This window comes from Phoca vitulina, unplaced genomic scaffold (assembly GCF_004348235.1).
Source record: "Phoca vitulina isolate PV1807 unplaced genomic scaffold, GSC_HSeal_1.0 scaffold9, whole genome shotgun sequence".
In the NCBI taxonomy this organism is placed as follows: domain Eukaryota; kingdom Metazoa; phylum Chordata; class Mammalia; order Carnivora; family Phocidae; genus Phoca; species Phoca vitulina.
In genome coordinates, this window is record NW_022589712.1 from 10,393,769 (window position 1) to 10,420,975 (window position 27,207).

Here is a 27,207-nt window from a genome sequence, read left to right on the forward strand (position 1 = left end):
TCCCTGTTTGGAGGATGGCCACCTCTCTCTAGCTTCCTCCTCACACACGTGTGCTAACACACGCACTTTGCCATTCCCCCCCTGGGCTCTCCTGGTCCTCCGGACTTCCTGCCAAGGGTAGAGGCCCCTCCCCATCTAGAGGGTCACGGTACGAAGTCACTGTCCCAGACGGCTGAGGGGTCACGTGCGTGGACAGGGGGTCTCTCTGGTCAGTGGCCCAGCCTCTGGGGTATCTTCTGCCATTGGCCCAAATTGTCAGCAGGGAGCCGCTCCCCGCCCAAGCTCCCGGAGTCCCACCTGGAGCCTGGGGACCACCCCTCGCTGGGTTTCCAGTGCACCCCTTAGTTTACTGCCACCGAAGAGTTGGGGATGAGGGTCGTGGCAAAGGCTGCTTTAACTCTCTGCCCTGCCTTCCGTGGTGGAACCAGTCCGCTTTTCCACACCAGCCACCCCTTCTTCCCCGGCTCCTCTCATCGCTCTTCTCCAGCCCTTTCTTGTGTCTTCAGGCCACGCTCAGGGACCTGTTCCCGGACGCCAGCGTGGGTGCCCACCCAGGCTGCTGTCCATTTAAAGAGAGCCCCTTCCTTCCCGAGCTCTGGTCATGCAGAGGCCCACCGCCCGGGCTGCACACACAAGCTGGGCCAAGGAAGCGGTCCGCTGTCAGAGGCGATCCCAGCTCCCCGCCGCCTTCAGAGGGGCATGGAAAATTCTCCTCCGACCAAAAGGCAGCGCCGTTAAAGCACCCATGGGGCAAGCCACTGTGGGGAATGTGGTATTTTTAAAGCAAAGCTTATTTGTCACCTCATGCAGGCACTAAATCAGATGCACATTATTTGAGATATCTTGGGGTAGGGGATTGGCTATGTTAATAATAACAATGTACTCACGGTGCACTTTTCGATCTGAATTAATTTTTGTAGCTAATTCTGGCTGCCGAATGTCTTCATTTAAAATATACATATACGTGTATTTTGTTCAGTATTTTAATTAGGCCCAAAGGAATATACTTTCAAAATTTGGTACACTTCATTTGTTATATTAATGAAAAGCCACTTTAAATCAAGTTACATGTGGATATTTCATTATGTATGCTGTTCTCACACATCTCTAAAAGAGATTTACGTTACAGGTAGTAACCACAAATACTGGCAGTGGACACGCTGTTAATTTAAAATGTAAAGTTTTCTTTTGAGGTGCAGCGAAAATAGAAGGTGACCCTCCTCCCCGGGGCGGCTCCCGCCCCTGCAAAGTGGCTACACCTCGAATTCCCAGGGGACGCTCTCCCCCACCTCCCTCCCGTGTCCTCGCAGGGGCCCAGCCTCCGGCCTGCGGGGCTCCGTGGTCCACGCTGAGGATGGCCAGACCGAAGACAGAATTACAGCACGGAGGGCTGAGCGGCTGACCTGGGCTGCCGGGCCTCTGCGACTGGGAAGGAAAGGATTTGGGACTGCTGTGGCCGTGGCTCAGATATGTGGGCTCGATCGTGGCCACCTGCACACAGACACTCACACTCAGGGATCAAGGTTTCCTGCCCGGCCCCTCCCCAGTAAGGCAGACGGCCTGAAGGTGGTGGCGGCCTTGCCCTGGGCTACCGCTGAAAGTTTCTGTGTTCCGCATGCTGTGCCAAGCGGGTCAGCCATAGGCCAGCTGGTGAAGCCACACCACCTCGCTGTGACGCGGACGGCTCTGCCCCGGTCCTTGTGTGGCACGGGAGAAAGCCGAGACTCACGTGGGTGTGGAGTTGAGATGGGAGGCCCCTGGGCCGCTTTGCTGGTCACCAGGTCCCACTGAGAGCAGGTTCTGCGGGAGCCGGACGCCCCCCCCCGCCCCCGCTCCCATCCCGGTTGTGGGGCCCCTGGGACACAAGCCGGGGCTGAGTCGCTAAGGAAGGCCAGTGCTTTCCATCATGGCCCCACGTGAGGAGTGAGTCATGGCTCCCTTCAACGCCGTCTGCTGACATTTCTCCTGACACGTGTCCCTGCACTAAATCTGACTTCAGTGCTTATGACGAGTTCTGTTAAATCGCATCCCCTCGCCTCAGCAGGCTTAAAGCAACCTGCACGGGAACATGAAGCAGGAAGAGGACTTTCCTGGCCTACTGGGAACCCTGGGCCTCCCTTTCCTCAGCTTTCTAGTGAGGAAGGTGGCCACAGGGACGCTTAGGATAGAAACCGCAATCAGACCTGCTTCCTTCACGTGGCCCCCAACGCCTCACACACACCTAGACGTGATTTCACTGGATCCTCCAGATGACCCTCTGCACTTTGCACCCCTTATTATTATGACCCCTGCTTTGCAGATGAGCAAACCAGTTCTCAGAGATGTCGAGCGACATGCTCCAAATCACGCGGCAGATATGGGGTGTCAGGGGAGGGCAAAGGGGTGAGTGGAAGCCCAAGGTTGATGCTGACCGATACCCGTGTTTTACAACTTTCCTAGGGACACTCAGGGTGGGGGGAGGGTTCTGGTTGACATTTTAACATCTTATGCTGAAAAATAGGAAATTTCAGACAACATTCTGCATCTTAATTTTTTCAGATAAATTTTGGATGTATAGGCAAGTATCTTACGGCCGGCTGGCTGGTATTCAGCAGCATATGTGCTGAAATGGCCTCTTTGTAGAAAGTTAGGATAAATATGGCAGTTGAGTGACTGAAGAAGTGTTTCACACAATATTTGGAGCTCATATTTGGCCTGAATTTTAAAAATCATAATTATGAATAACAATATATAATGGCTACAATTTATTGAGCACCTGCTCATTGTGGCCAGGTCTATTATGTCATCAATTCAAGTTGCACACACCTGCTTGCTGGCCCCTCTATCCTGTCACACTGGCCTGTTTGGCTGAGGAGCACATCAGACTCTTTCTGACCTCAGGGCCATTGCATGTGCTATTCTGTCTGCCTGGAATGCTCACCCCTGGGCTTTGGATATGGAAGCTTCTTCCCATCCCCCAGGACTCCGGGAGCCCATCCCTAACCATCCAGTCGGCACCTGGGGAGGCTCTCGCAAAGCGTTGGCTTTTTCTTCCCAGCACCCACCAGAATCCTGGAATTATCTTATTCTCATATTTCCTTATTTGTTTTCTTTCTTTCCCACTTAGGGTTGTCAGATAAAATATAAGATGCCCAGTTAAATATGAATTTCAGATAAACAGCAAATATTGATACTTGCATTAAAAAAAATGTTGTTTATCTGAAATTCACACTTAACTGGGCATCCTATATACTTATTTGCTAAATGTGGCAACCCTATTCCCACCAGCCCAAAGGCTACATAAAGAAAGAGACTATATGGTCCAGCAACGAATTCCCAGGGCCTGGCTCACAGTGGGCACTCAGGAATTATTTACTGAATGCACCTAGGAAGTGTCTGCATGGAGATTTCAACGCTGCAGCCGGGCCCTTCCAGATAGTGCACAGAACAGCACCATCCCTGGCCGGACCATGGCACCCACCCCTCTGCACAGGGGATCAGCACCCCGGGCCATTCCCAATCCCCATTGTCAAGAGGCCAGGATCCAGAGCAGATCAGCACGGTTCAAGTAAGCTGTCTCTGACACCCTTAAAACTGGGTAGAAAACAGGAGAAACAAACAAGGGGGAAATGAATCTTGGGAGGTGGAACTAGACCATGGGTGTGTGTTGGGTGATTTGGGGGCAGAAGAGACTGTGTGTGAGAGAGGGGTTTGTGCAGGCAGGGAGGTGACAAGAGGCAGCGGGCATGACCTCAGAGGAACCGAACATCCATTAGAGGGGCTCGTCGCCATGGAGACCAGACAGCTGGGCGATCGGGCCCGCGGAGGTAGAAATAAAGGGGCTGTAGGGACGGATGTTCAAGGAGAGCCAGAAAGCTAAGTACATGTAAGGCTGCCGCATGAAGACTCGGGGTGCAGATGAGCGCCCAGACAGCCACAGGAAATGTACCATGAAGGAAGGAGAAGAAGTACATGCCAGGAGACCAGTAGCTGTGATCTAGAGGATGGGGGAGTTAAGAAAGCTTCGAGATCCACGTCACGGGGCATCTGAGCTGGATCTTCAGGAGGTGGCCTCTCCCGAGACACACAACAATCTCCAGGAATGGGTGCTGGGCACACCCCCCCGGCCCTGGGCACCGCTCTGCCCGGGCTCCCGCAGTCCCTCCCGGCTGGCTCTTCCTCACCTCAGGGCTCCCTCTGTCCCCTGTCCCCACTCTTCCCATGGTGGCTTGACTAGGTCACCTTCTCAGAGAAAACCCTCTCTGATATACCAACATGGGAACCTCCCGTTATTTTCTGTTGTGTTGACTGAGATTTTTTTCCTTTATTATAATGCATATTCCCATGTGTAACTTATTTTCATTTGTCTTCTTGTTCATTGTCTGTCTCCCCTACTTCACTGAGGAGCCCTGAGGGCAGCGTCCAAGTTGATTTGTTTGCGCTGTATACCCAGCTCCTGGTGCACAGTAGACATCTATCTATCTCATCTATCTATCATCTATCTATCTACCTACCTACCTACCTATCATCTATGAATCATACTCTAGGCATATCTATATAATATGTAATACCTATAAGATACACACTATAAATGTATAAATAATAAACAGCTGACTCCTTCCTTGGACTCCCAGATCACTTTGCCTGAAGTCTCTAATCATATTTTGTCATGATTATAATTATTTGACTAATTGCCCTATTTCTTATTGAATTTGCTCCCACTAGACCAGGAGCTGACCTGCCACTCTGCATGTCCACTGTCAGGGGGCTGGCCCTGCCAGAGGTCCAGTCCCGCCCTGGTGACCTGACCTCACCACCGGGCCCCTGGTGCTTCCCAGGTCCTGGTTCGCAGGCAACAGGAGGAGAGGGTGACTGTTACCACGCTCCTGCCGTTCTGAGCCCTGAGCGAAGAACCTCACAAACATCACCTCATTTAATCGAAGACCTCTATGAGAGTTCCCATTCACAGCTGAGAATCCTGGAGGTGAAAGTTTCATTTGCTCGAGGTTTTTCTGACTCCAAAGCACCCACCCCCCTCCCATTTATCCACATGTGAAATTGGGAAAACTGGGTTTTCTTAAATGTGAAGAATTATTAAAAAGAACCATCCCAGGAGCCCCGGGAGCTGACAATTCTGAACCTTGATAATCATGTGTTTGTAAAATGAGCCATCATTCTGGAATAGCTCCACCGTCCACAACCTTGTTCCTGGCCTTTCCCCGGAGCCCCGGGCTCTCCCTGCTTCCCCAGCCTGAGTCTGCGGCTCTCCACAAGGATCTACTTCCTCCCACACTTTGAAATTTAGGGAACTGCCTCTTGGCATGTGGAAGGGGAATTTGACTCTGACCCTGAGCCTGACATGAAGCTTCTGACTTGGGGCCCTGTGTTAAGGAGGCTCATCTGGGGATCGAGGCGGCCAGGGCCGGGTGGCAGCCTGGCTGGTCGTCGGCAGGCCCACGCTTGGGAGCCCTGATGCCTGTACTTACCGAGGAGCGCGGGCCCCACATCGTTAGCCCTCATCCGTCCCAGCCAGCTCCCTGCGGCCGCTCTGGGCGTGTCACACAAACGACAGCGCCGCCGGGGGTCCAGCTTCTCGGCTTTCGCCCCAGACACCTTGGCTGCAGCCTGGGCTTCACCTGTCCCAGCAAAACAGCTGTTCTCATGCTGGAGGAGAGCAGAAAACACCGGCTGGAGGAGCCGGCGAGCGTGCCCGGGCGTCTGCGGGACGCGAGCAGGTGCACACGCGTGGGCGCGGCGGCGCTGGTGTGTGGGTCGGGACAGCTCAGGGGTGCAATTCCTAGACCACGTTTTCCTGTTTTCTGTTGGTCCTGGAGTGTGGTTTGGAAAAGCGGTGCTGTGAATCCGGCCCCCGTGCCCTTGAGGACCCCCACTTCAGGACGTTCTGGCCCCCGGCCCGGAGAGCCACACAATGGCCAATGGGGGAGAGTCTTCCCGCAGAAACCCCGTTCCGCGTACAGGCACCGGGTCCCCGCAGGCCGGCTTCCTGGGGCCCCCAGGCCTGACACGACGCGGCCGCCTTCAGGGGGCGAGCGCCTCGGAGCGGGGCGTCTGGAGGCAGCCTCTGAAGGGGGGACGGGGTGCTCGTGGACCGTGACGCACATGGATCTCTGCGTGTGCAGGGGGGCCCGTGTGTGTGTGTGTGTGTGTGTGTGTGAAAGGGCTTTTATTGCTCGGGAATCTCCTTTTCTCAGTGAAAAATAAATTCTTCCATGTCACAGAACTTGCGTGGGCGTCAGAGTCCATCGTGTGGCCTTAGAATTTCCTCGGCCAGTAGTGAGGGGAGGTCGGCCTTCATGACGGCTCTGGGCCGCACTGAGAACGGCCCACACCCAGGTTCCCGGTGCCAACCAGAGACCCTAGCCTGGACCCCTCCCAGGGAAGGGGGGCCTGGCTTCCTCTCCCAACCGGGGGCCTCGGTAGTGACCTACCTGGATTATTCAAGTGTGACACCTCACCCAGGCAGACATTTGAAACTCAAGTGTCCCCCACCCCCGCCCCTGCTATGCTGAATTTGGGGACCTGGCTGGCTGCTAAGAAGGGAAGGGTGACAATAGAGAGGAAGCTCTGAGCTTTTTGACATGACCTTGGGGGTCAAGAGGTCATTTGGCCCAAGTAATTCACTTTGCAGACAGAGACTGAGGGCAGAAACACAAAACTAAGGGAGAAAAAAGGGAAAGAAGTGACACAAGACTTTTGTTCTTATGAATATAACTCCTACAGATTCAATTTTTATGAAAAATTAATATTCTGGTGGAAAAGTCAACAAGGGATACAAATAAAAATTTTCTAAAACACAAAATATAGATGAGTTAAGAGCATATTTTTCAAAAGTCCAATCTTGATGACGAAGAAGTGAAAAGAAAACGCTAAAAAAATTTTTTTTTCCGGTCTCTCAGATTGGAGGGGGAGTGGACACTCAGTGCTGGCCGGGCTCAAGGGGCTTGGCCCTTCTGTGCACTTCCGTCGAGGTTCTCAGTGACTTGACCTCCCCAGAGCGTCCCCGGGGGACGCGTCCGAAGAGCTTTAAATATACTCAGCCCACTTGACACATTGTTTTTACAGGAATTTATCCTAGGAATTTATCTTAATGAATGAATTAGAGCTAGTCACAAAGATTTACCTCCTAGGATGTTCACTGCAGCATTTTTTACGACAGTGAAAATTTGGAAAAGACATAAATGTCCAACAATAGGGGATTGGTGGAATAAATAGAGCCCTAGGCAGCCACTAAGATTCACATTTTAGAAAAATTAATGACATGAAAAGGCTCGTGATATGATACATGTTAGGATTTGCTTATAAAATTGAACCCTTTATGAAAGATATTTCTGGGTGCCAGGATTATAGGTAACTTTTATTTTTCATTTTTATCTCTGCGCTTCCATACTCTCCAACATTTCTACAGTGGGACACATTTTCAACCTCTCATTTCAAGACATGGACCTAGGAGGGAGGTTGGGTGGTGGAAGGTAGGGTACAGGGAGGGAAGGGAACAAGGCTTTGTGGGGTGACCTGCTCACTGCGGCTCCCCATCGTCAGCCCCTAGCTTCAGGGTCAGGGGCTCAGAGGACGCCGTCCTTTTGGGCGTGCCCCCCCCCCACCAGAGCCCCGCAGTGCCGGGTGGGCGCCCGCGGCCCCTGCGGGACGAGACAGCGGTGTGGAAGGCGCAGGTAATAAGTAGACAACCCAGAGGGCACGTCGGAGTTAAGGCACAGACAGGCAGCCCGAGGCTTGGCAGCAGCTGGCATTTCCAATGGACGCCCTTTGACGTCGTTCCTAGGAGGTGGATGAAGACCACAAGGAAAAGACTTAGAGAAGGAAAATTCAGGGACCAAATTCTCCCTGAATCTAAATCACGTTAAAAACAAGAGGAAATAAATACATCTGCCCTATTAGAAGTATGTTCTTCAAAGGAAACCCGACGGGCTTAGTTCAGCTGGGACAAAACTCACGCATTTGGCCACATTAACAAGGTGCTCTGTGCCAGGCGGCCTCCCAGTCTTGAAGACCCGGCTGTGAGCAAAACAGGCCGATTCTTGCCCTCAGGGAGCTCTGAGGACGGTTCCAGATAGAAATGCCAGGTTGGACAATGTGGCGAGGAGGAAGGGTGGACTTGGGAGAATGTTGTGGGAGGGAGAGGACCCCTTGGGGAGATGGTGGTGGCATCTCCGGGCTCGGGGATGGGCCCGCGGCGTGGGGTGGGGTGTGTGGCCCGGTGCCACCAGGCCGCGGGCTGAGGGAGCAGCCCGGCCCGGTCAGGGAGGGAGCCACCGTTTACCGGGCTTTTGCCTATTTCTAGTGGTGTCCGTTTGAAGCCATCTAACGGCTCAGTTCCTAAGAAAGTTCCAGCAGGGCCCTTGATTGCCCTCTGGAAGGCTAATTAGTCCCAGAAACCGAGCGTCTGGAGGGCCTGCGGGACAGGGGAGCCATCAGCCGGCACAAATGGCCGAGACGGCATGGGGCTGCCTTCTAATGGCTTTTTGAAGGTTGCTCTGCGTTTGACTGACAAATGCCATATGTCCCCAGTGCTCAGGGCTTTGGCCTCTCCTCTGAGCGCGCTCTCTCCCGCCTCTAAAACAGGTTCCTCTTTGCTTTGATTTCATGGACATGCTGTATCAGTCCCTGCTCTGTAAAGGAAGGAAACACACCTCGCCCCACGCAAGGGCAGAACCGGCGCTGCTCCTTCCTCCCGCCGCCCTGAGCACTGCAGCCTGGCTCCTGTGTCCGGGCTCCCCGGTGGTGGTGGTGGGGGGGGGGCTCCAGCAGCTGAAGGCCCTCGGGGCGCCCAGGTCCTCCTGCTGGAATTGCACCCCCCACCCCAGCTCCTCAGCAGCGTGCACCCGCCTCCGTCCTCATCCTTGAGGCCTGACCTGCTCTTCTCCAGGCCATTCCGGAAACTTCTCATGGCTTTTACCAGGCTTCTCTTGGAGAGGCACACTGAAAATCAGAGATCTCGCGTCCTCACTTAGCTCTGCTGGCTGGAAATTCCGGGCCGCGAGGACAGGCTTGCTCCCCAAAGGTGACGGGGGGGGCAGGAAAATGAGAAGCTGGCAAGAGTGTCAGGGAATGCAGTGACAGGCCCGTCACGGGCTCTAATGACTGCCTGCATGTTTGTGTCGCTTTATCAAAAACAACACCCTCATCCTTGCACGACACTTCAACACCTGCCTGTCCCTGCACGCCCTGCAGACGATGTCCTTGCTCACTGCCAGAATGCTCTCGTCCTGTAGGACCCCCCACCCTTGCCCTTCCCCAGACAACTTGCTTTCTCTCCCTTATTAGGGGACCCCATCATTCTATGTCATCCACACAGTCTGCACCTACCTGGAGTCCTGAACCCCCTCCAGGAGCACCCCCTGCACCCTCATGACCACCACTCCACCCCCCAACGAAGCATCAGCGCCCCCAGAAGCCGTGCTACCCCTTACCACCCGCCATCCGCCCAGCCATGGGAGCCACGTGGACAGTGAGCCACAGAGGACGGCGTTCGGTCCACTCCGCCACGCCGCAGTTGCTTCTACCGGCCAGTGTCCTCACCGGCCAAGGCCTCAGTGAGCTTCTGGGAGGAAGGTCTGGATGGGGACAGTCCCAGCTGCCACCCTCCCTGGGTCCCTGCCCACTTCACGGGCCTGTTTTCTCTTTCTGTTGATTCTGTGAGCCACTTGGTATCCTTCTGATAAACGCCGTTTCTGCGAGACTGAGCCCACGTTGGGTTCTGTTGGGGCAACAAGGGCCCTGGCTGGAACTGCCGCTCCTCCCAGGGCTGCAGGAAGCTTCGACGGCGCGGGCGGGGCACTCACCGCTCTCAGGGGATTGTTGACACTCCGGGTTTGTTGGGGTGACTGAAGACTCACGAGTGGTGCAAAGCCGATGGGATCCTATTTGTCTGGCACCATGTTGCACATGTCACCCCCCATGTGGCAGTGAGTATTCCACACAGGGGCCTGCCTGGGTCTGATCAGGAGCTGCTCATGACCGTGGGGTCACCTCAGACCGTCCTCACTGCACCCCTGTTGGCCCTCCGTGGGCTTCTCCTCCTGGGGGTCCTCCCCAGTGTCCGGTGTGTACTTCCGCCTACTCTGAGCAGGGCCTGGAAGGAGGGTCTTTTGTTCTGGGGGGGAGGCAGAGAAACTGCACCTCACAAAGGGCCCCACGATGCCACAGAGGAAAGAAGAAATACTGCCTTTTTTTTCCTCTGTAATAGTAAGTAATAAATGAGCAATAAGCTAATGAGAAAACATACTTTCAACTATGAACTGGTGTTTTCTCACTTAACTACATTCCTTTTGGCAACAATGTCCTCGGAGGACCTTCATGTTCCCCCCGAGGTGGACCTGTGCCTCCCGGCAGCCCAGCACACACTCCTCCAGGCCCCCCGCGCTCGCGTCTGGAGACGGGGTGCCAGCGGGCAGCTGTGCGGCCGTGGGCACACTGGGGACGGCGGCGGCCTGCCTCTCCTTCCGGACTGGGCGACGAAAGAAGGGGCCGGGCGCCCTGGCGGCCTCACCCCAGGCCAGCGAGAGGGCCGGGCCCCGTGAAGACCCTGCACTCGGTTCTGTGGGTGGAAACGCTGGGACCAGGCCGGGACAACGGTCCAGGTAAGCAACCGTGAGAAGGAAGCCACAGGCTGGAGAATAAATCGTATCTGGTGTAAGAGACGCTGCAACGGCCCCCGAGTGAGTTGCAAACCCCCAGCCTGAAGCCCCGGGGGAGCGCAGAAGCCCGGTAACTAGGGTAAGATGAATGGAACACAGAGCAAGTGCCATCGACGAGCTGGAAGCGTAGCTTCATTTCCTGAGCCATGAGGCCGACGGGGTGGGCGAGGCGCATGAGGGACCCCCCCTGAGGGCCGCCGACAGGGTCGTGGGTGCCCCACGCTGGGAGCAGGGCTGGGAACGAGGGGGGGGTTTCCCTGTGGGAAGGACTACATTTTTACGGCCATTTAAAGGTGCCAGTAGATCTTCTTGCCGAGGAGGAGGCACCAGTCCCCAGCTGGGGGGAGGGGTGGTGGGACAGCACGGGGGCCCCTTCCTGTTGGGCAGAAATAGCAAGTAGGTGCCCTTGGTTTGGGGGCGGGGTGACCCGCCGTCCCGGGTCGCCTGGAACATGGGATTGGCAGTTCTCATCAAGGAGTCCGGGCAAGCCGGGACTCGCCGGCTGCCCTCTCTGGAGGGAAAGTGTCCCTGGCCCCCGAGTCTGACGTAGCGGCTCCCCTCCCTGTGTCCTGGCACCCTGAGCTTGGGGGCTGCCGGCAAGTGGGCCAGGCCCCCCCCACCGAGAAGAGACCAGCTCCCGGACGGCCCGTGAGGCTTCCCATCTCCGAAATACCTGACGGCCTGAGGTCGGCTGTGAGGAACGACGTCTGGGAGGCCACCGGGGAGGGAGGGTGGGCTGGGGGGGACGCCAGGGGCTGCGGACAACATTGCACCTCTGAAATGTTTACAGTCTCGTTTTTAGAAGTAACACATTCACGACCCATTATTTCTCGGCTCCGCAGAAGCAGCGAACAGCGTGCTGGACGGCACCGGGAGCCGAACGATGACCTCAAGAAATTGCCAGAGCTCTCAGAAGGAGGCGAGAGACCGTGTGGGTGACGAGGGAGGTGACAGAACGAAAAGGGCAAGAAGGCAGAGTAGCTGGGGGGCGGCCTGCGCGACAGGGGTTCCGGGAGGAAGCAACGGAGCGGGGAAGGAACAAGAAAAACGATCCAATACAGAAGTGACAGAAGACCTTTTCCATGACAACACTGCGAGGAAACGAGGGGTCAACGGCGAAGGGAAGAACGCCGGGGGGGGGGGTAAAAACGAAACCACTTTCAAGCTACAAGACAGCCCCTCAAATCATCCGTGGGGAGAAGATCTTCAAGGAACAACGATCATGACAAGACGACTGTCAGAGCGGAAGACACGTTCTGGAGAGAAAACCGAGCGCTTGAGTGTGTTTTACAAAATTAAACAAATGAAAATAAATATTTCAACGAAGAAGTAGGAAAATAAAGAACACAACGAACTGGAGGGAGCAAGTGGAAGGAAGCGCTCAGAAATTCATGGCTGAGCAGAGAGCAGGATAAAGGACCCTGGCGGCTGTCCGTCCGCCGTCCATCTGTCTGTCCGAGGGCCCAAGCTCTGGCCAATGCCCAGCAGATGGATGGACGAGCTGTAGGCCAGAGGGATGGTGGGGGCACTCAGGAAGGGGCCCGGCAGGCCGCCCAGAGCAGCCGGGAGATGTGAGGGGGCCCTGGGTCAGTGGGGACCCACGCCAGGCCCGTGTGCGCACCAGGGAGGAACTTCGGACAAGGAAGTCGGCGTCGTCCATCCTCGTAGGAGCTCTCGGCAAGACGAGCCCCGGATGGCTGGCCACCGGGTGGAGGAGGGGGTCCACGGGCCCTAGCACCCTGCCTTGGCCTGTCGATGGGCCATTCCCGAGCCCCCGGCTGTCGCATGCAGAGTGAATGAAGGCACGGCAGGCCCAGGTGCTCACCGTGGGCCGTTCCGATAGCCTGGAAAGGCTGGTCTTGAGGCACCGGCGGCCAGAAGAGACTTCCAGAGAAATACGGAGCCACCAGAAAGGAAGTTGGCAGAGCAAAGGGGGTTGCGGGGTGGCCCTCTTCTTGCTTCCCTCGGGATGCCGGGCCTTAGGAGCCCGTCGAACGATGAACTGGCCACCTGCTGCAGCTCAAGAGGCCATCGATGGCTCCAGAACCCGGCCCGAGCGCGGGGCGCGGCAGGACACAGACACTGGGGACCCGTCTGGAGCCCGGCCGACCTAAGGCCGTGTGCTGGAGCCTGTGGTTCAAGGTTGGGTTTCCAGCTGCGGCCTGGATGCCTAGCCGAGTGGAGGAGGGGGTCCACGCCCCCATTCTTCTCCCGATGGCCAGGGCGCCTTGAGGCCCTCACGCAGTCCGCGCTCTCCCATCGGCTCCCTGTGCTCGAAGATCCGAGGCAGCCGGTGTCCCCGCCCAGGATGCAGACGCAGACACGCCATCCGAGAACTCCCACGGTGAGAACTCGGAACACTGGCGAATGGCGTTTCCCCGAGGCAGTGATTTTTGGAGCAAAGCAGGATGATTTCTGCCTGCACGCGAAGAGGCAGGAGGCCAGGCCGCTAGTGAGCCGTGCGCCCCGGGGATCCGCGAGCTGAGACGGGCCCCAGCGTTTCCTCGGAGGGGCCGGCATCTTGGGGGAGCATCCTGGGCACACCTGGGGGGGCTTTCCCGGCAGGTCTGCAGGTGGTGGAGGCCAGCCCGCCCCCCACAGTGACACTGCCCCCTCAGCGCCCTTGACCTTCTCGCCCAGTCTCCCCGACAGGCCCGCTGCCACCGTGGGGCCAGCAGCTTCTGTCCTTCCTGCCCTTGGCCCTCACTGCCTGCCCCTCCTGGGGTCCCCCCGCCCCGGGTCCTGCTCTCCCCTTGCACACTCTCATTCTGAGCGCCGGCAGAGCCCTCGGGACTTCTCGTCTCAGGGACCCCGTGAACCGCCTCCTCGCAGACAGCCCGATCCTCACTCCAGCGCATGCTGGCCCTGGATTCCAGAGCCCCGGGCCCCACTGCCACTAACCAGCCGCCCTTTCATGTCCCACACGCTCCACAAACTCAGAAAGCCTCTGAGCTCGTCTTCCTCAGCAGCTGAAACAAACGACCTCAAACTCAGTGGCTTAAAACAACACAAACACACCATGTGACAGGCCTGTGGGCTGTTAGGCTGAGGAAGGTCTTCCTTCCGGGGCTAGAATCTGGGTGGCACAGAGCTGCGCTCCCTTCTGAAGGCTCTGGGGAGTGCCCTGGCCTTTTCCAGCTTCTGGAGGCTGCCCACACCCCAGGGCCCACAGCCCCTTCCTCCATCTTCAAGGCCAGCGTCCTCGCACCTCCTGACCCTCTGCGTCACACCTTCAAACCCCCTTCTGCCTCCCTCTTTGCTTTTAAAGACCTTTGCACTTACCTTGGGCCCACCCGGGCGATCCAGGGTTATCTCCTTACCCCGGGGTCAGCTGGTGACAACTTGATTCTCCTGTGCCTGCAGCCCACCACATCTGAGGGGCTGCACATCTTTGGAGACCACTGGTCTGCAACCAGATTGCGTACCGGAGGCTTCCAGCTGGTCCCCCTCCTCGAGGGCTGGCGATCCCACTCGGAGTGACCCACGCCGGGAACTGCCTTTCCCTTCCATCTCCTCGGTCCACCCAACCACCAGGCCTCACGTCCCCAACACCCCGGGATCTGTCCCATGTTTTAAAGGCTGCTCACCCTTCTTAGCCCACAGGCACGGCTCTCACTTGGCTCTCAGCACCCCTTGCCTGAATCCTTTGAACCCCAAATGATTTCCCACCGCTAGTTTCACTCCTCAGGTTCATATCTAGTTCCAACTGAGGATCTCACTACTGTTCAAGTCTTTCAGTAACCCACTGAGGCCAGCTTTCCTCGGCGGGGGCAGGACTCCTGTGGTCTTGTCCTCGCTTAACTCCCCAGTCTCCTCTTGGCACCCCCACCCCAACGCCTCCCTCAGACCACTTTAAAACCTGCAATTGAACAATTCTGGGTTTCTTTTAGGTCCCAGAATGCCCAGAGATTGTTCATAACTCTCTGCCATATGAGCACTACGCCTGGGGAAGAATGACCTCTCTTTTCTAAGCCCCGTTCCAACTCATGCAGTCTCCTACAGGAAGGCTTCCCAGGTTACCCCCTCCAACCTGGGCTGGGTTCCTCTCTTGTATCCTCTGCAACATGCAGCAGACTGAATGGTCCTTACCTGCGCAGGCCCGTGGCCCCAATCAGGCACGTGACGATGGGATGCTCAGGATGTTTTTGGGATGAGACTGCCGTTGTTTATTAAATGCCTGTTGTATGGCAGACTGTGGTTTGCCTACTGTTACGCTGATAGGAACGACACAGACGAGGCATGGAGGAGAGCGAAATGGGAGGTGGGGTCCCTAGACTGGTCATGGGAGAACCCCAGGAACCTCCTCCCCTGAGAGGCTGGCTCTTTCTCCCTCATGACAGGTACAGGGGTGGGTCATGCCCAACTCCGTGCCCTGGCAGGGTCGGAGGGTCAGAAGCTCTCTGTCCTGGAGGTGAAGGGGGCTGGTGAGCAGAAGCAGGGGCTCGTCTGCTGTGAGTCGGGAACGCAGTCCTCTCCCAGGGATGATGGGAGTGCTGGGAAATCTCCCAACGGGGCTCCATCTAAGTGGGGTTTCCCGTGTGCTTTTGAGAAAATAGAAAACAACAGACTTCTCACCCCCACCTCCATCAGAGATGCCAGACAGGAGGCTTTGAGGAGTGTGCTCCAAAAATATAAGTTCAATACCCCAGACGAACATGAGACTGTGAAAATAATTTACAGGCACTTAAAGATCTCGCCATTTAACAATGGCCCTTAAAGACAGATTCTGGGTGGATGGGAAGAGATGTTAGTTCATATCAAGATTTGATTGCTCAGTGCTCTGAGCCCCCAAACTAATATCAAATTTAATTTTTGAAAACAAGGCCCACCAAGATGCAATTCCACTAATTAACAAAACCCGATTTTTTTTTTTTCCAGATGCATCCCAATCTACTATTACCCACCAAAGCAGACATCAAATGTTCCATGTGGGGAGAGGGGACCTGCACAGGAAAAGTTGGCTGAGAGAGGCCTTCACTTGAAGCTCCCTCTGGAATCGAAACTCATCTTGATAAATCACTATGGCTTCTCGCCATCAGGAGTCTTTTCCCTTCAGATCTTATGGCCAAGAGAAGGACTGGCCATATGTTCACACCATTTGGTGACAAATACACTGAACCAACAAAACAAGCATTGCACTTATGGGTATTTTTTTTTTTATCATGCTAAAAGTATATTGATCTTCAATGTGCAGGAGATGTCATGTCATTTCTTCCCCCATGGGAACAAACAGCCTCTCGTCTTAGACAAGCGTTTTTAAAGCCATGATCCAAACACGCGCAACTCATGTCCTCCCCATATGTCCCTTTTTGCTTTCCATTCCTCAGGTGTCTTCCGAGTCACAATGGGTGAATGAAAAGGGAATAGAGGAAAGAAAAGATTATGAAATTAAAATCCAAAACGTTGTCTGACAGGGGCACCAAAGAAGTCATTTGGTAGGCAGAATATTCTAACGCCACCAAGCCAGGGAAGCTTCCAAGAGCATCTGAGATAACAGGGCTGAATGTCATGCTAGTTCCTACTGGACAGGCCCCTTCCCTGGATGACTAGGAATTTCAATTTTAAAAGCTAGCTGGGGTTTGGTTCATTCCAATTTCTCATCAAGTGTCATCTATGAAAGCCCATGGGCCCAACAGTACTTTTTGAAGAAATTTAAATTCCAGGACAAGTTTGGTAGTATATTTGAAGGTCCGGAAGGGCAGAAAATCTGACATCTCCTGGGAATCTTAGTCTTTGGTTGAGTATCTTGTGTCCAGCAGGGATGTAATCATGAGTTGCCTGTAGGAATTCATTGGGCGTGAGGATGAGGAGGGAGGCCCAGGAAAGCCTCAGAGGTCAGAGACCTGTAACATGGGCTGCTTACACCCGGGAGAGGGTCAAAGTTACATCTGCATCTCAACACAAAACCTACAGATAATACTATGGATTATGAAGACCGCAGTAAGGAGAGACTCTTGAAAGAATTTGTTATACAAGGACAGAGCACCGCCCAGACTTCGCAGATTTTGTTTTAAATTTGGACTATGTTCCTTTTAACAGAGGTACATATGTAGAGTGAGCATCTGACATCATGTCTTGATGATGAGGTTTTACAAGAGACCCCCCTCCCCCAAACTGTGGCCAATGCACACCATGGCTTCTTTTTTAAAAGTCCTTGGATCCTCTGGATTTTGCGTAGAGCTGAAAACATTTCTTAGGCAAACACATTCTTGGAAAGGGGAGGTCTCAGTTTGGTTCCAACTACTTTGCGTGTCAGCCTATGCTTCTGATTCTGAAGAATGGATGTTATAAAGTTTTATACCGAGGCTTCTGTGAAGACAACTAATAGCCATGACATTCTTTCAAGCGCAAAAAACATCCAAATGTGAAATAATCACCACTTACTAGGAAGCAGTGTTATAAATGCCGCCGGTTTTTGCCATAAGAAACTGCTTTTGTTTGGACAAGGATATCTTCAAGGGGCTGAATCCAAGTTTAGGTTCCTTAAGTCTTTGGAAAAATCTACAGTGCGTAGAACATACAGATCCTGGGCCATCTAAATACCAAATTTATGCATAAGATCAAAGCTCAAGGTTCATTTATTTACCTGACCTTAAGCCCGCATGGAAAGGAAGAGCGTCCTGAATTCCTTTTTTGGGAGCCCACAGAAACGTGGCCCGTCTCCAGCTCAGTGTGAAGACTAGAGTTCCTTTTCTTCAGGAAAGCTCTCTGCTCTCTGCACCAGATGAAAACGAACAGCAAAGTAAAACACTGCGGTCAGCCAGCTGCTCATCTGGCCCCTGGAAGATGTTCCCAGCCACTGTTCCGTTCGGGGGCAGGAAAGGACAAAGCCTGGTGCACGACTGTCTTCCAAATACGCCTCCCCCCGGGCCTGGGATGTTACAGGTGAGGTCTCCCACTCTCTCTGGATGTCCAAGTCCCCAAACTGACCTGTGTTAGAGAAATTAAGCGCAATCACCTTGCCCGCTAGACACAGGCAGTCAATTGACTAAGCCTTTATGGTTTTTACGAGAAAACTGAAACCAAAAAAAATCACACAAACTGTGTGGCTGCTTCTGAAAACAGGAAGATAGTCTCTTAGGCGAGATTTTAAACTTCCGTTAAACATGCTCGAGGGCACCACCAAAGGAAGTGTGTGTGTGTGTGTGTGTGTGTGTGTGTGTGTCCAGGGTAATACACAGTGATCACGCAGGTTACCAGGTCTTTATAGAATCATCTCCTTTAGGAGCGCCGGGGTGGCTCAGTCATTAAGCATCTGCCTTCAGCTCAGGTCATGGTCCCGGGGTCCTGGGATCGAGCCCTGCCTCAGGCTCCCTGCTCAGTGGGGAGCCTGCTTCTCCCTCTCCCTCTCCCCCTGCTTGTGTTCCCTCTTTCACTGTGTCTCTGTCAAATAAATAAATAAATAAAATCTTAAAAAAAAAAAAAGTCACCTCCTTTAATCCTCACCAATCCTGACGTCAGCATTACCCCATATTATGGGTCAGGAAACTGAGGCTCAAAGAATTTAAGTACCTTGCTCAAGGTCACAGGGACAGCAAGAGAAGATTTCATCGCCATTTCAGTTTAAGGTATAACGCACTCTGGGTGAGCGAGCAATAAGGCAGTTAAGAAGTGAGGCAGGCTCTTCGACTAATGCGGGGAATCTACGAAAGCTCTGCAGCAAGTTCACAGGAGAAAAAAAAAGGGTTCCAAGGTTAATCAAGTCAGGAAATGTTTGGGATAAACAGGCTTCTTTTCTGTACGACTTCTCAGTCTTTACTACAATAATATGGATGGCCAAGGGGAGAATATGTAGAGTTTTTGGTGGTTTTTGTTTTTTGAGATCACTCTTCCGTTTCTTAGAATATGCTTTGAAAAAGCTGGGGTAAAACTTCCAAGTCCCTGAAATCAGACTCAGGAAGAACACAGTTGATGGTCTTGCCCCAACTTCCCCTCAGGGTTTCATATGTTTACATCCCAAGTGAATTAACTTGGTAATTGGACTGTGGCGTTTTGGAGGAGTTGGAGCGTCATCAAACAAAAGCAGGACTGGGGAACCAGGGGACAGAAGCAGGGAGTGTGGCGACGGGGAGCTAGATGGGCACGGGCACACGGCAGGGTCTGTGGGACCTAAGGACAAAAAAGGCCTTGATAAGGTCTTCTCGTAGAGTTTCGGTCGATTCCTGCATTTCCAAGGGCTTACCCAGCGGCCTGGCATCACTGGGTCCCATGACAGGCTTTGTCCCCTCCACTCCAGAACACACACGCACCCTGACATGAGCACGAGCAGGGAAGGAGCCAGAGGCCGTAGACTCCCATTTTAGGGGCCAGGAGGGGGCCTCGGAGACCGTTTTTCCTAGTACTTACAGGTCAGCCTGGCACTGAGCCTTGACTCAGCCTCCCTGATGTTCAGTGCACAGCGGTTCCCACCGCACTCTGAGGAGCTACAGCTAGAGGCCAGAGCCTCAGATTTCAGTCAACAAAAATGCACTACGTGTGCTCAATGCATAAGCACCACATTTGGAAACCGTGTCTGTCACCGTCTGACCCCAAAGCCTATCGTGTGATTGTAAACAGGGTCTCTGCTCATGAGTGACTCCTGGGAGCCTAGAACAGGGCTGGGCACGCAGTGGGTGCTCGACACCTCTCTGCTGAGTTAACGAAGAAGGAGACATCTTAGCAGGTTATATACTACCACCAAAAATAGGTCTCGGCAGTTTTGAAAGCTCGCCTGACTAGGAAGTTGTCTGTGGTGCTGACGGGGGTGAGCGTGGAGGACGGAGGGCAGGAACCGTCAGGCGGCTGGGCTCCCAGCTCTCCGATAAAGAGGTGAAACACAACCCAGCAAGAAGAAGGTAGGTTGTTTGGATTGTCATTTTTGGCTCATTTATAATACCTTCTCTGCTTCCTTGCAGGTGAACAGATAATGGGAATTGGTCCATGGGTTTGACAGGAAATGAAAGATTTCCAACAGTTTTTAAATGGATGGATTTCAGGGCAAAGGCCAGATTCTTTCCATAAAAGAGGTAGTTAATAGCTTACACTGTATCCTCCAACTGCTCATCCACCCCTTAAAAAACCATTCTCTATTATAACTTTTCAAAAACAGCGTAACTAGTTTCTGAATAGGCCACATTCGCCAATGAAAACGGATTCTCTATCATTCTCAACCTCAAACAAAACATTTGAATAGTTATTTCTGAGCACATGCCACCCGATATCTCTTATGTGACATTAAAAAAATGCAGTCAAATACCAACAGATTCAACTTTATAGCACCATTCCAAAATACTAAACTTTCTTTGCACCTTTATTTTTATCTTTTTTTTTTTTTTTTTTTTTGTACACATTTAAAGTACGGGCATCCTGTAAATTTCCGAAAAGCCTCATAGGGAAAAAAAGAAAAAACAACTAATTTTTAGGACAAAGCAATAACTCAGTTTGTAGGCAGGATGATCTCAGGCAGGCTGTAAGTTCTTCGTGGGCTGCTGCAGTCTCGGTTCTGGGGTGACTATAGAAAGGACGCTAAAGTCTTCCTGCATTATTCTAGAGGTTACATTGCATATTAGCACGTAAAAACTTGTTGCTCAATGGTTAGACTCTAGGTATTGATTACAACTCAAACCAAGAAAACAACAGTCTTTTGTAATGATTTTACTTTTTCGAATGACAAAAGATTTGGGGTGTCAGAGTCTGTGTACGTTTTATTCATGCTCTGCTAAGAGAGTGGGTAGACTATCGAGTTCCCTCGTACAAATCTTCGCATTTGAAGCTCGGAGCACTAAAATCTGTTCTTAGCAAGCAGATGTATTTAAAGTAGACTTTTAAGTGGGGTTTTAATTCAACATGTATTTGGCTGCATTGTTAAGTACGAAGACTGTGTGACTAAGTAATGTGGGGGGTTGACAGAGGAGGATACTGCTCGCAGAAAAATCTGTTTCTCATGACCCTCGAGTCACGTTTCACACGCTGGTCGCAGCTGCGTGCTCTCGTCTAACTCCTCCGGGTGCGACCCCTGGGGCCACAGGTCTGGCGCGAGCACTTGGGGTGTCTGAGTGTGCTGGGACTGGTAGGGTGGTGGAGAGGTAGCGTCAGAAGGGAGTCCGCTAACAGCTTAATTCTGCAGCAGTTTCAAAGAAACTGAGTGTTACACAATAACAGTCAAGGACCCAGGAAGAAGAAGTTTAAATTAGAAGTGACTAGTATTAAAAAGCTACTGCGCACCAGGTAGGAAGGAATAGGAGAATATTAATATGCCCTGAAATAGAAATAATCACTTTGCACTATGTACACCACATACAATATAACATATTTTTTTAACATTGTACAATATAAATATTATACACGGTGGAGTAAACGAAATGCAAAATACCTCTGAGGCACACAGAAGAGACATGGATTAGATCGATCGCTGATTCAAATCAAGATGGGGTTAGTAAAAGGCAGAACGTTACATCGCCAGGCCAGTGAGCTCCGGGGCTAAGCAGCCACCTCCCATATACACCGGAAATTCTCATACCTCAGTGTCATTTGAGTTGATTGCTTCAAACAAAGGCTCATCAGCTAAATAATTTGAGAAAATCAAACTGTTGCTCCCCACTCTAAGGTAGGTAATCCCTAAAGGCCCCTCCCGACCTCAGGGCTTCGTGAGGAGGACTATGTTAGTACACGGCTGGGTTTTCCCCTATTATTTCTTGGGAAGAACTTGGTTACTATGAAACCACTGTAAGGAAACTAGGACAGTATTCAAGAACACCCATCACAGTGCTTAACAAGATTTAATGTACATTTATTCTTAACATGTGGAACATATAAAGATTTTATACTGAATAAATGATATTCATTAAGCCAGAGGAAAAGGAGGAATTTACATCAAGTTTTTTTCTTTTTTTTTTTTTAAACTACATTATCTTGAAATACAAATGTGGATTCTTGTCACTGAAAAATCTTTGAAGTTGTGTTTCTTCCTTTTAGTTGTATTTTTTTCTTTTTTGTCTGTACTGGTAACCATAGTCTAAATCAATCCATATGCAACCATTTCCACACCTTGATTCATGAAGCAAATTGTGATCAGCCGCTCTCCCGAAATAGAGCATGACTTTATACATACAGAAACTTGTACATTACCCTCTTTTTTTTGTGGTTTTTTTTTTGTTTGTTTTTGTTTTTTGTCTTTTTTCTTTCTTTCTTTTTTTTTTGGAGATATGGCCCTAATGAAAAAATATATAAAATAAAAATAAAAAATTATTTAAATCTACCATCACTTCGTAGTTACCACATCATGAAAAAGAAACTAAAAACTTTGTACTAAAAAAAAAAAAGAGAGAGAAAAGAAAAAGAAAGCATGAGGGTATGTTTCATGTACAACTTCTATATACATCACAGCCCATGGGCAGTAAAAAAAAAATATTTAAAAAATGATTAAAGGAATTGTGAAGAACTGTCACGTGGAAGGTCAGACGACAGACAGCAGACATGACGGTAGTGGTGAGAAAGCAGTTTCCGTTGATCGTTGTCAGGTATGTATTTTCAATCTTAACTTAAAAAAAAAAAAAAAAAAACATTGTTTTTGCTCCTAGCCTAATGTAACCATTTTCCTGTGGAGAAACCAGTATCATTTCATAGTTTGACTACTGACTGACACACCTCCTTGAGCCCCTATTCCTACATCTCTAGAAGTTTCTATTGCACAGAGCTTTGGGCGATGGGATACAGTTTTTTTTTTTTTTCCATTATCTGAAGAATAACATGCCTAGGAAGTTGATAATTTTTCACCTTTTTGCCTCAGTGTGGTGAAATTTTCCCATCTTAGCATCTTTTGCCACATTTTTTTTCATTAAAGTCAATTTGCTTCCCCCCCCCCAAAAAAAAATGCAATACAACATAGAAAAGAACATTAAAAAGAAAATCTGTGAGAAACAAAAAGTGACCTTTGAATGCACTAGGACAGCAACTTTGGTTAAAAAAACGAAAACAAAATAAAAAACCCCAAAAGGATGTACTTATACACACAGACAGCAAATATTAATTTCATAACTGTTCGAATTAATTATTTCTTTAATTCCCAATTGGTAAATAGTGAATGGGGCAGAGGAGCAGAGATTTTCTTTTCCTTCTTCCTACGCTGGATAAACAAGAACAGAAAACAGCCAGTGATACGGGAGCCTCTAGTCTTCACTCACACATGCTGCCTTCTCTCGGATGTCATAACTGCCCGATCTGAAACAGTACATCACAGATGACAGACGCGACCAGAGAGTTCAGGACGGCTGATATCGAGATATCCAGCAATCGGCCCTCGTGCAGGAGGAACTCCGAGCGGTTCTCGTCCACCCTGGCCATGGCCAGCAGAGCCTTGGCCGCCCTGCACATCATGTCCACGCTCGGGGGTTCTAGAGGCGGGGGCTGCATGTGCAGGAGGTTATGCTGGCTCTGTTGATACTGGGCCATGGTGACCCCGTCCTCTAGGAAGCTTATCAAGTTGCCAATGCTCCCTTTCTGCACAGCTATGGCCCTCGCTGCCAGCGCGTCCCCTTGGGCAAGGTTCGATAAGAGCGCCATGGACATTTCTCGACAGACTGGGTTTTTCCGATCCCCCACGTACCTAACTAACGTAGCATAGAATTTCTCCTGACGGCTAAATGGAGGCGTGGCCAAGATCAGGTCCACGTTATTGTCCTGGATGCTGAGTTTGCAGAGGGTCTCCAGCACGAGTCTCTGAGGCGACAGGACGGAGTTGGGTCCCACAGTGGGGAAGGGGTCTTGCGCCTCTGCAGACGGGCACACCATCCAGTGCAGCAAGCCGTCCAGGATTGGCAAGCAGATGCTTTCTGTGTACGCAGACAAGTCTAGCTGCCCGGAGATGTTGGCTAACGTGACCAGCGTGTTATCCCGTAAGACCTCCAGGCAGTCCCACCACCACTCGTCCTTGCTGCAGGCCAGCCCCTTGTCCTCGTCGTCCTCCTTCTCGTAGGTCTGCGGCGCTCGTTTCCTCTCTGGATGCTCGTGGTGGAGCAGAATCAGCTTCCCCAGGATCAGCACCAAGCCTGGATGTTTGGACATTTCAGCGTCATTACCAGGCACAAAAGACAAGCTTCGGACAATGTTGGACACACAGATACAGCGCTTAGCCAGAGAATCCTGCCAGTGCGCAATGGTGCAGAGAGGAGTCTCGTCTCGGCTCCTTGGCTCGTCCTCCAGCAGCTTGATGTTCCGGTGACTTTTGGCTTGATGGATCCCAAAGGGAAACTTACTGCTTTCGGTTTGGGTACCAGGGTTTGCGTCTTCCGGCAGCGCCCCTGGCCGCGCAGACAGGACGTCGTCAATGGTCGCGATGATGCTTTTCTCTTGCTGCTCGTCAGCCTCGCCTTTTCCTTCTTGCTCTTTCTTCCTACCAGTGGAGCTTACAGGGGGAGGTGGACGCCTCCGAGGAGGGATCTCCATCTTGCTCTCGAAGTGAGTCTGGATGTGCTCGGTGGTGTCCCCCCCACCAAGCTGCCAGTGCAGAAGTCCACTGTTGAACTCTTGAACACGACCCAGCCTGTCAGACCGGTCGACCACGAACAGGTTGTTCTTTTTGACTATCTTTATTGGCAGCTTGTCGAACTTACTCGCTTGCCTGGGCTTCTCCTTGGGATCTGCAGTGGCGTTGGGAGAGGCCAGAGCCGCGCTGCTCTTCTCCTCCATCTCCGTCTTCCCATCGTCCTCGTCCTCGTCCTCATCCTCCTCGTCGTCCTCCTCGTCAATACACTCAGCATCTTCCTCCTCTTTCCCCGAGTCGTCAGCCAATGACTGGCTGTCATCTCTCCTCACTGCATTGTGATCAAGTGCTTTTTGGCTGGGGTCTCCCACCTCATATTCCATAAGAATCCCAAAAATGTCAATTAGGCATTTTCTAAAGTACTCTACTAAAAGTTCGAGAAATCCAGACAACTAGAGAGGGAGAAAAGAACAAGAACGGGTACAATGTCATAACCTCAAACAGGGTGGAGAAGGGCAACAATCCTGACAGCTATCAATACAGTTTTAGGATGATTTTCACAGGTTTTAATTCCCTTTTGGCTAAGCCCAGAGAGAGAAACTACATATCCGTTAGAACCGGCTTCCTGAATTTTACATTGTTAACTAAACCAACGTGTACCATGTTTTCCACTTGCTGCTGACTTTCCTACTCCATCAATATGAAAACTTCCCTGTCATTTTCTTCTTTTGAATATTATCAAGTTCTTTGCCTTTTCTTCTGACTTAGGTACAATGCACTCCATATGAGAAGAGCGGGAACGTGGATTTTATAGACTCATTCAGCCAAAGTGAGTCTGTTCTCTTCTACTATTTATCTGAGACTTGCTTGCCTGGATTTTTACGGTTATTATTCTTAGGATTTTATGGTTATTTTTGTCTCAGGTGCCATAGGTTACCCTAATTTACATTCCCCATATATCTTTGGGAAAAGATAATTTCAGCAATGGAGTAGCTCATAAACACAGAAAATTAAAAACAAATCAATTTAGTCCGTGATAAATGAATTAGAATGCCTTATAGAATGCACTTTTACATTTCAGCTATCACAACTCCAGCTGAAAGACAAAAGCCACTTTTCGTTTCCTTTCAGCAAACGTTTGCATCGAGAAAGCCAAGGTACTCCATGATCAGCAACTGCCCAGAGCCCCTCCCCCCACGCCCACGCCTCCAACATGCAGGGACAATGAAGAAGGATAAGGAAGTACAGAAGGATTCTTTAATGACAGGTGTTTGGAACTCAATCGTACTTTCGTATCCTGCTATCAGTTTCCTGAAAGTGCGTTTGGAACGATTACTAAGAAGTAAGGGGCCACTCAAGGACTAACCACAAAGGACTCCCTTTTAGGGGATGAAGGCACACTTTTTCATGTGAAGATTTGGGTGTTTGTTCCCCCACTTAAAGTTGACTTTTTCCCCAGGGCAGGGGAAAGGGGCAAGTTACTAAAACAATTCTGGTTATGAAAATGTGTGAGCAACAGTTGTTCACTCTGCTCACATAAGGACGGAAGATAATTATTCTAGCAAAGCCAGGACACATTTTTTAGTATTTTCTGTTACAAGGGGCTTCATGCGATGTTTATAACCTTATTAATACACTTCCTATCAAGTGAAAAATTGCCTTTTAGGGCTATAATGAGGACTTAAATGTGAGAAGAAAGACAAAGTGGAAGATTCTGGTCCGATTTCAACAGAAGCAAGGTAATTAGATGTTTTGGCTTTTTTCACCCAAAGCAGAGAACTGTTCATACACAGTAGGGAGAACTACCTCTCCTCATTTTTGTTTCTAACTATTTCTGTAAAAGTCTGCAGCTCAGTTGACTCCTGGGCATTTTCCCTAGCCCTCTGCCCCCCTTCTCTCCTCTAGCAATTACGCTGGAAGCTACTTTAAGTCTACTGCTGAACAAAGCAGAGCGCTTTAAGCTTATTAAAAGTAGCAGGCTTTTCAATGACTGCCTCAAAATAAGGTGGAGAGAGGCAGCAATGAAGGAAACAGACCAGGAAACAAGTCTGGCCATGAGTTCAGAACTATCTCAGCCGAATGATGGGGATACGGCGGTTCGTTAAACTGTTCTCTCTACCGCTCTCTCTACTGTACATTTTCCATAACGTAACATTTCTTTCTAATTAAAAGAAAAAGGTTCGGTCTCCCTGGAAAGTAGGGTATGTCCCATCGCAAGCTCCTGCATACCCAACACTGACTACGGTCCCAGCCTCACGCGACATTTCGGTCACCTCCCGCCGGCTGCTGACATTCATTCTAAACAACAACCTACTTTTACTATCTAGTCCACACGCGCACACACACACACATGCACGCGCACACAGGGGACGGTTTTCTCGTGAGAAACAGAAGTACGTGTATATTTATACTAGAGCCTGAAATGAGTCATTACTCCCGACTAAATCCTCAGACAGCGCTACGTGCGTAACGACGACAAGGGCAGCCACATCCGGTGGGGGTGCGGCTCACCCCCGGCACTCGCGCACTGTGCACTCCCGAGCTTGCTTCTGCGACCTGGCCGCTTGGCTGGATGGGTGCCGGCTTACCTGGGAGAGACTGAAGGTAGCGACAGTGCTGTCATCATACAGGAGAATGTTAATAGTGTCCAGAGCCCAAGTACTTTCAGCCAGAAGACCTGACTTAAGGGACATCATCACACGCCAGGCCTCAGGAGTAACTAAAACCAGGAGAAAGAACAAGGGTATAATTAATATTAACTCTATGCACGAAAGGGCAGAAGATAACAAAAGAATAAGAAAAAAGAAGTCGAGTGTTGAGTTAAATACTGATTTCAAACAAATGTCCTGAGGCATGGTTAAACGTGATCATTTCCAGATTCTAAATGGAGGGCACAGCTTCCTAAGAAACTTTTGTTATTTAAGATCCTTTGGCTTTGTTGGTTAAACATGAGCCAAAAGTGCTTCTTGAGGTGGTGGTGGCTGAGCCCAAGGGCCCTTTCTCAGCTCCGATTGGTTTCCTTTAGCCCCTAACAGACTCTGTAATGATGCAGCAGAGTGTTAATAATTGAGTCAAACCAAAAAATGGTATTTG

At 51.1% G+C, this 27,207-nt stretch overlaps 1 protein-coding gene across 6 annotated transcripts in view; it reads right to left on the bottom strand.

The window, feature by feature from the left end:
- Positions 1 to 21,402: 21,402 nt before the first annotated feature.
- Positions 21,403 to 27,207, bottom strand: part of ARID1B (AT-rich interaction domain 1B) — a 440,882-nt gene continuing 435,077 nt past the window's right edge. For all 6 annotated transcript variants that reach the window (XM_032407588.1, XM_032407585.1, XM_032407584.1 and 3 more), the window contains 2 exons: positions 26,703 to 26,833; positions 21,403 to 24,566 (listed from right to left, as the gene is read on the bottom strand). In XM_032407588.1, coding sequence (XP_032263479.1) covers positions 22,839 to 24,566; positions 26,703 to 26,833 — 1,859 coding nt within the window. In that variant the 3' untranslated portion in view covers positions 21,403 to 22,838. The remainder of the gene's footprint in view (positions 24,567 to 26,702; positions 26,834 to 27,207) is intronic.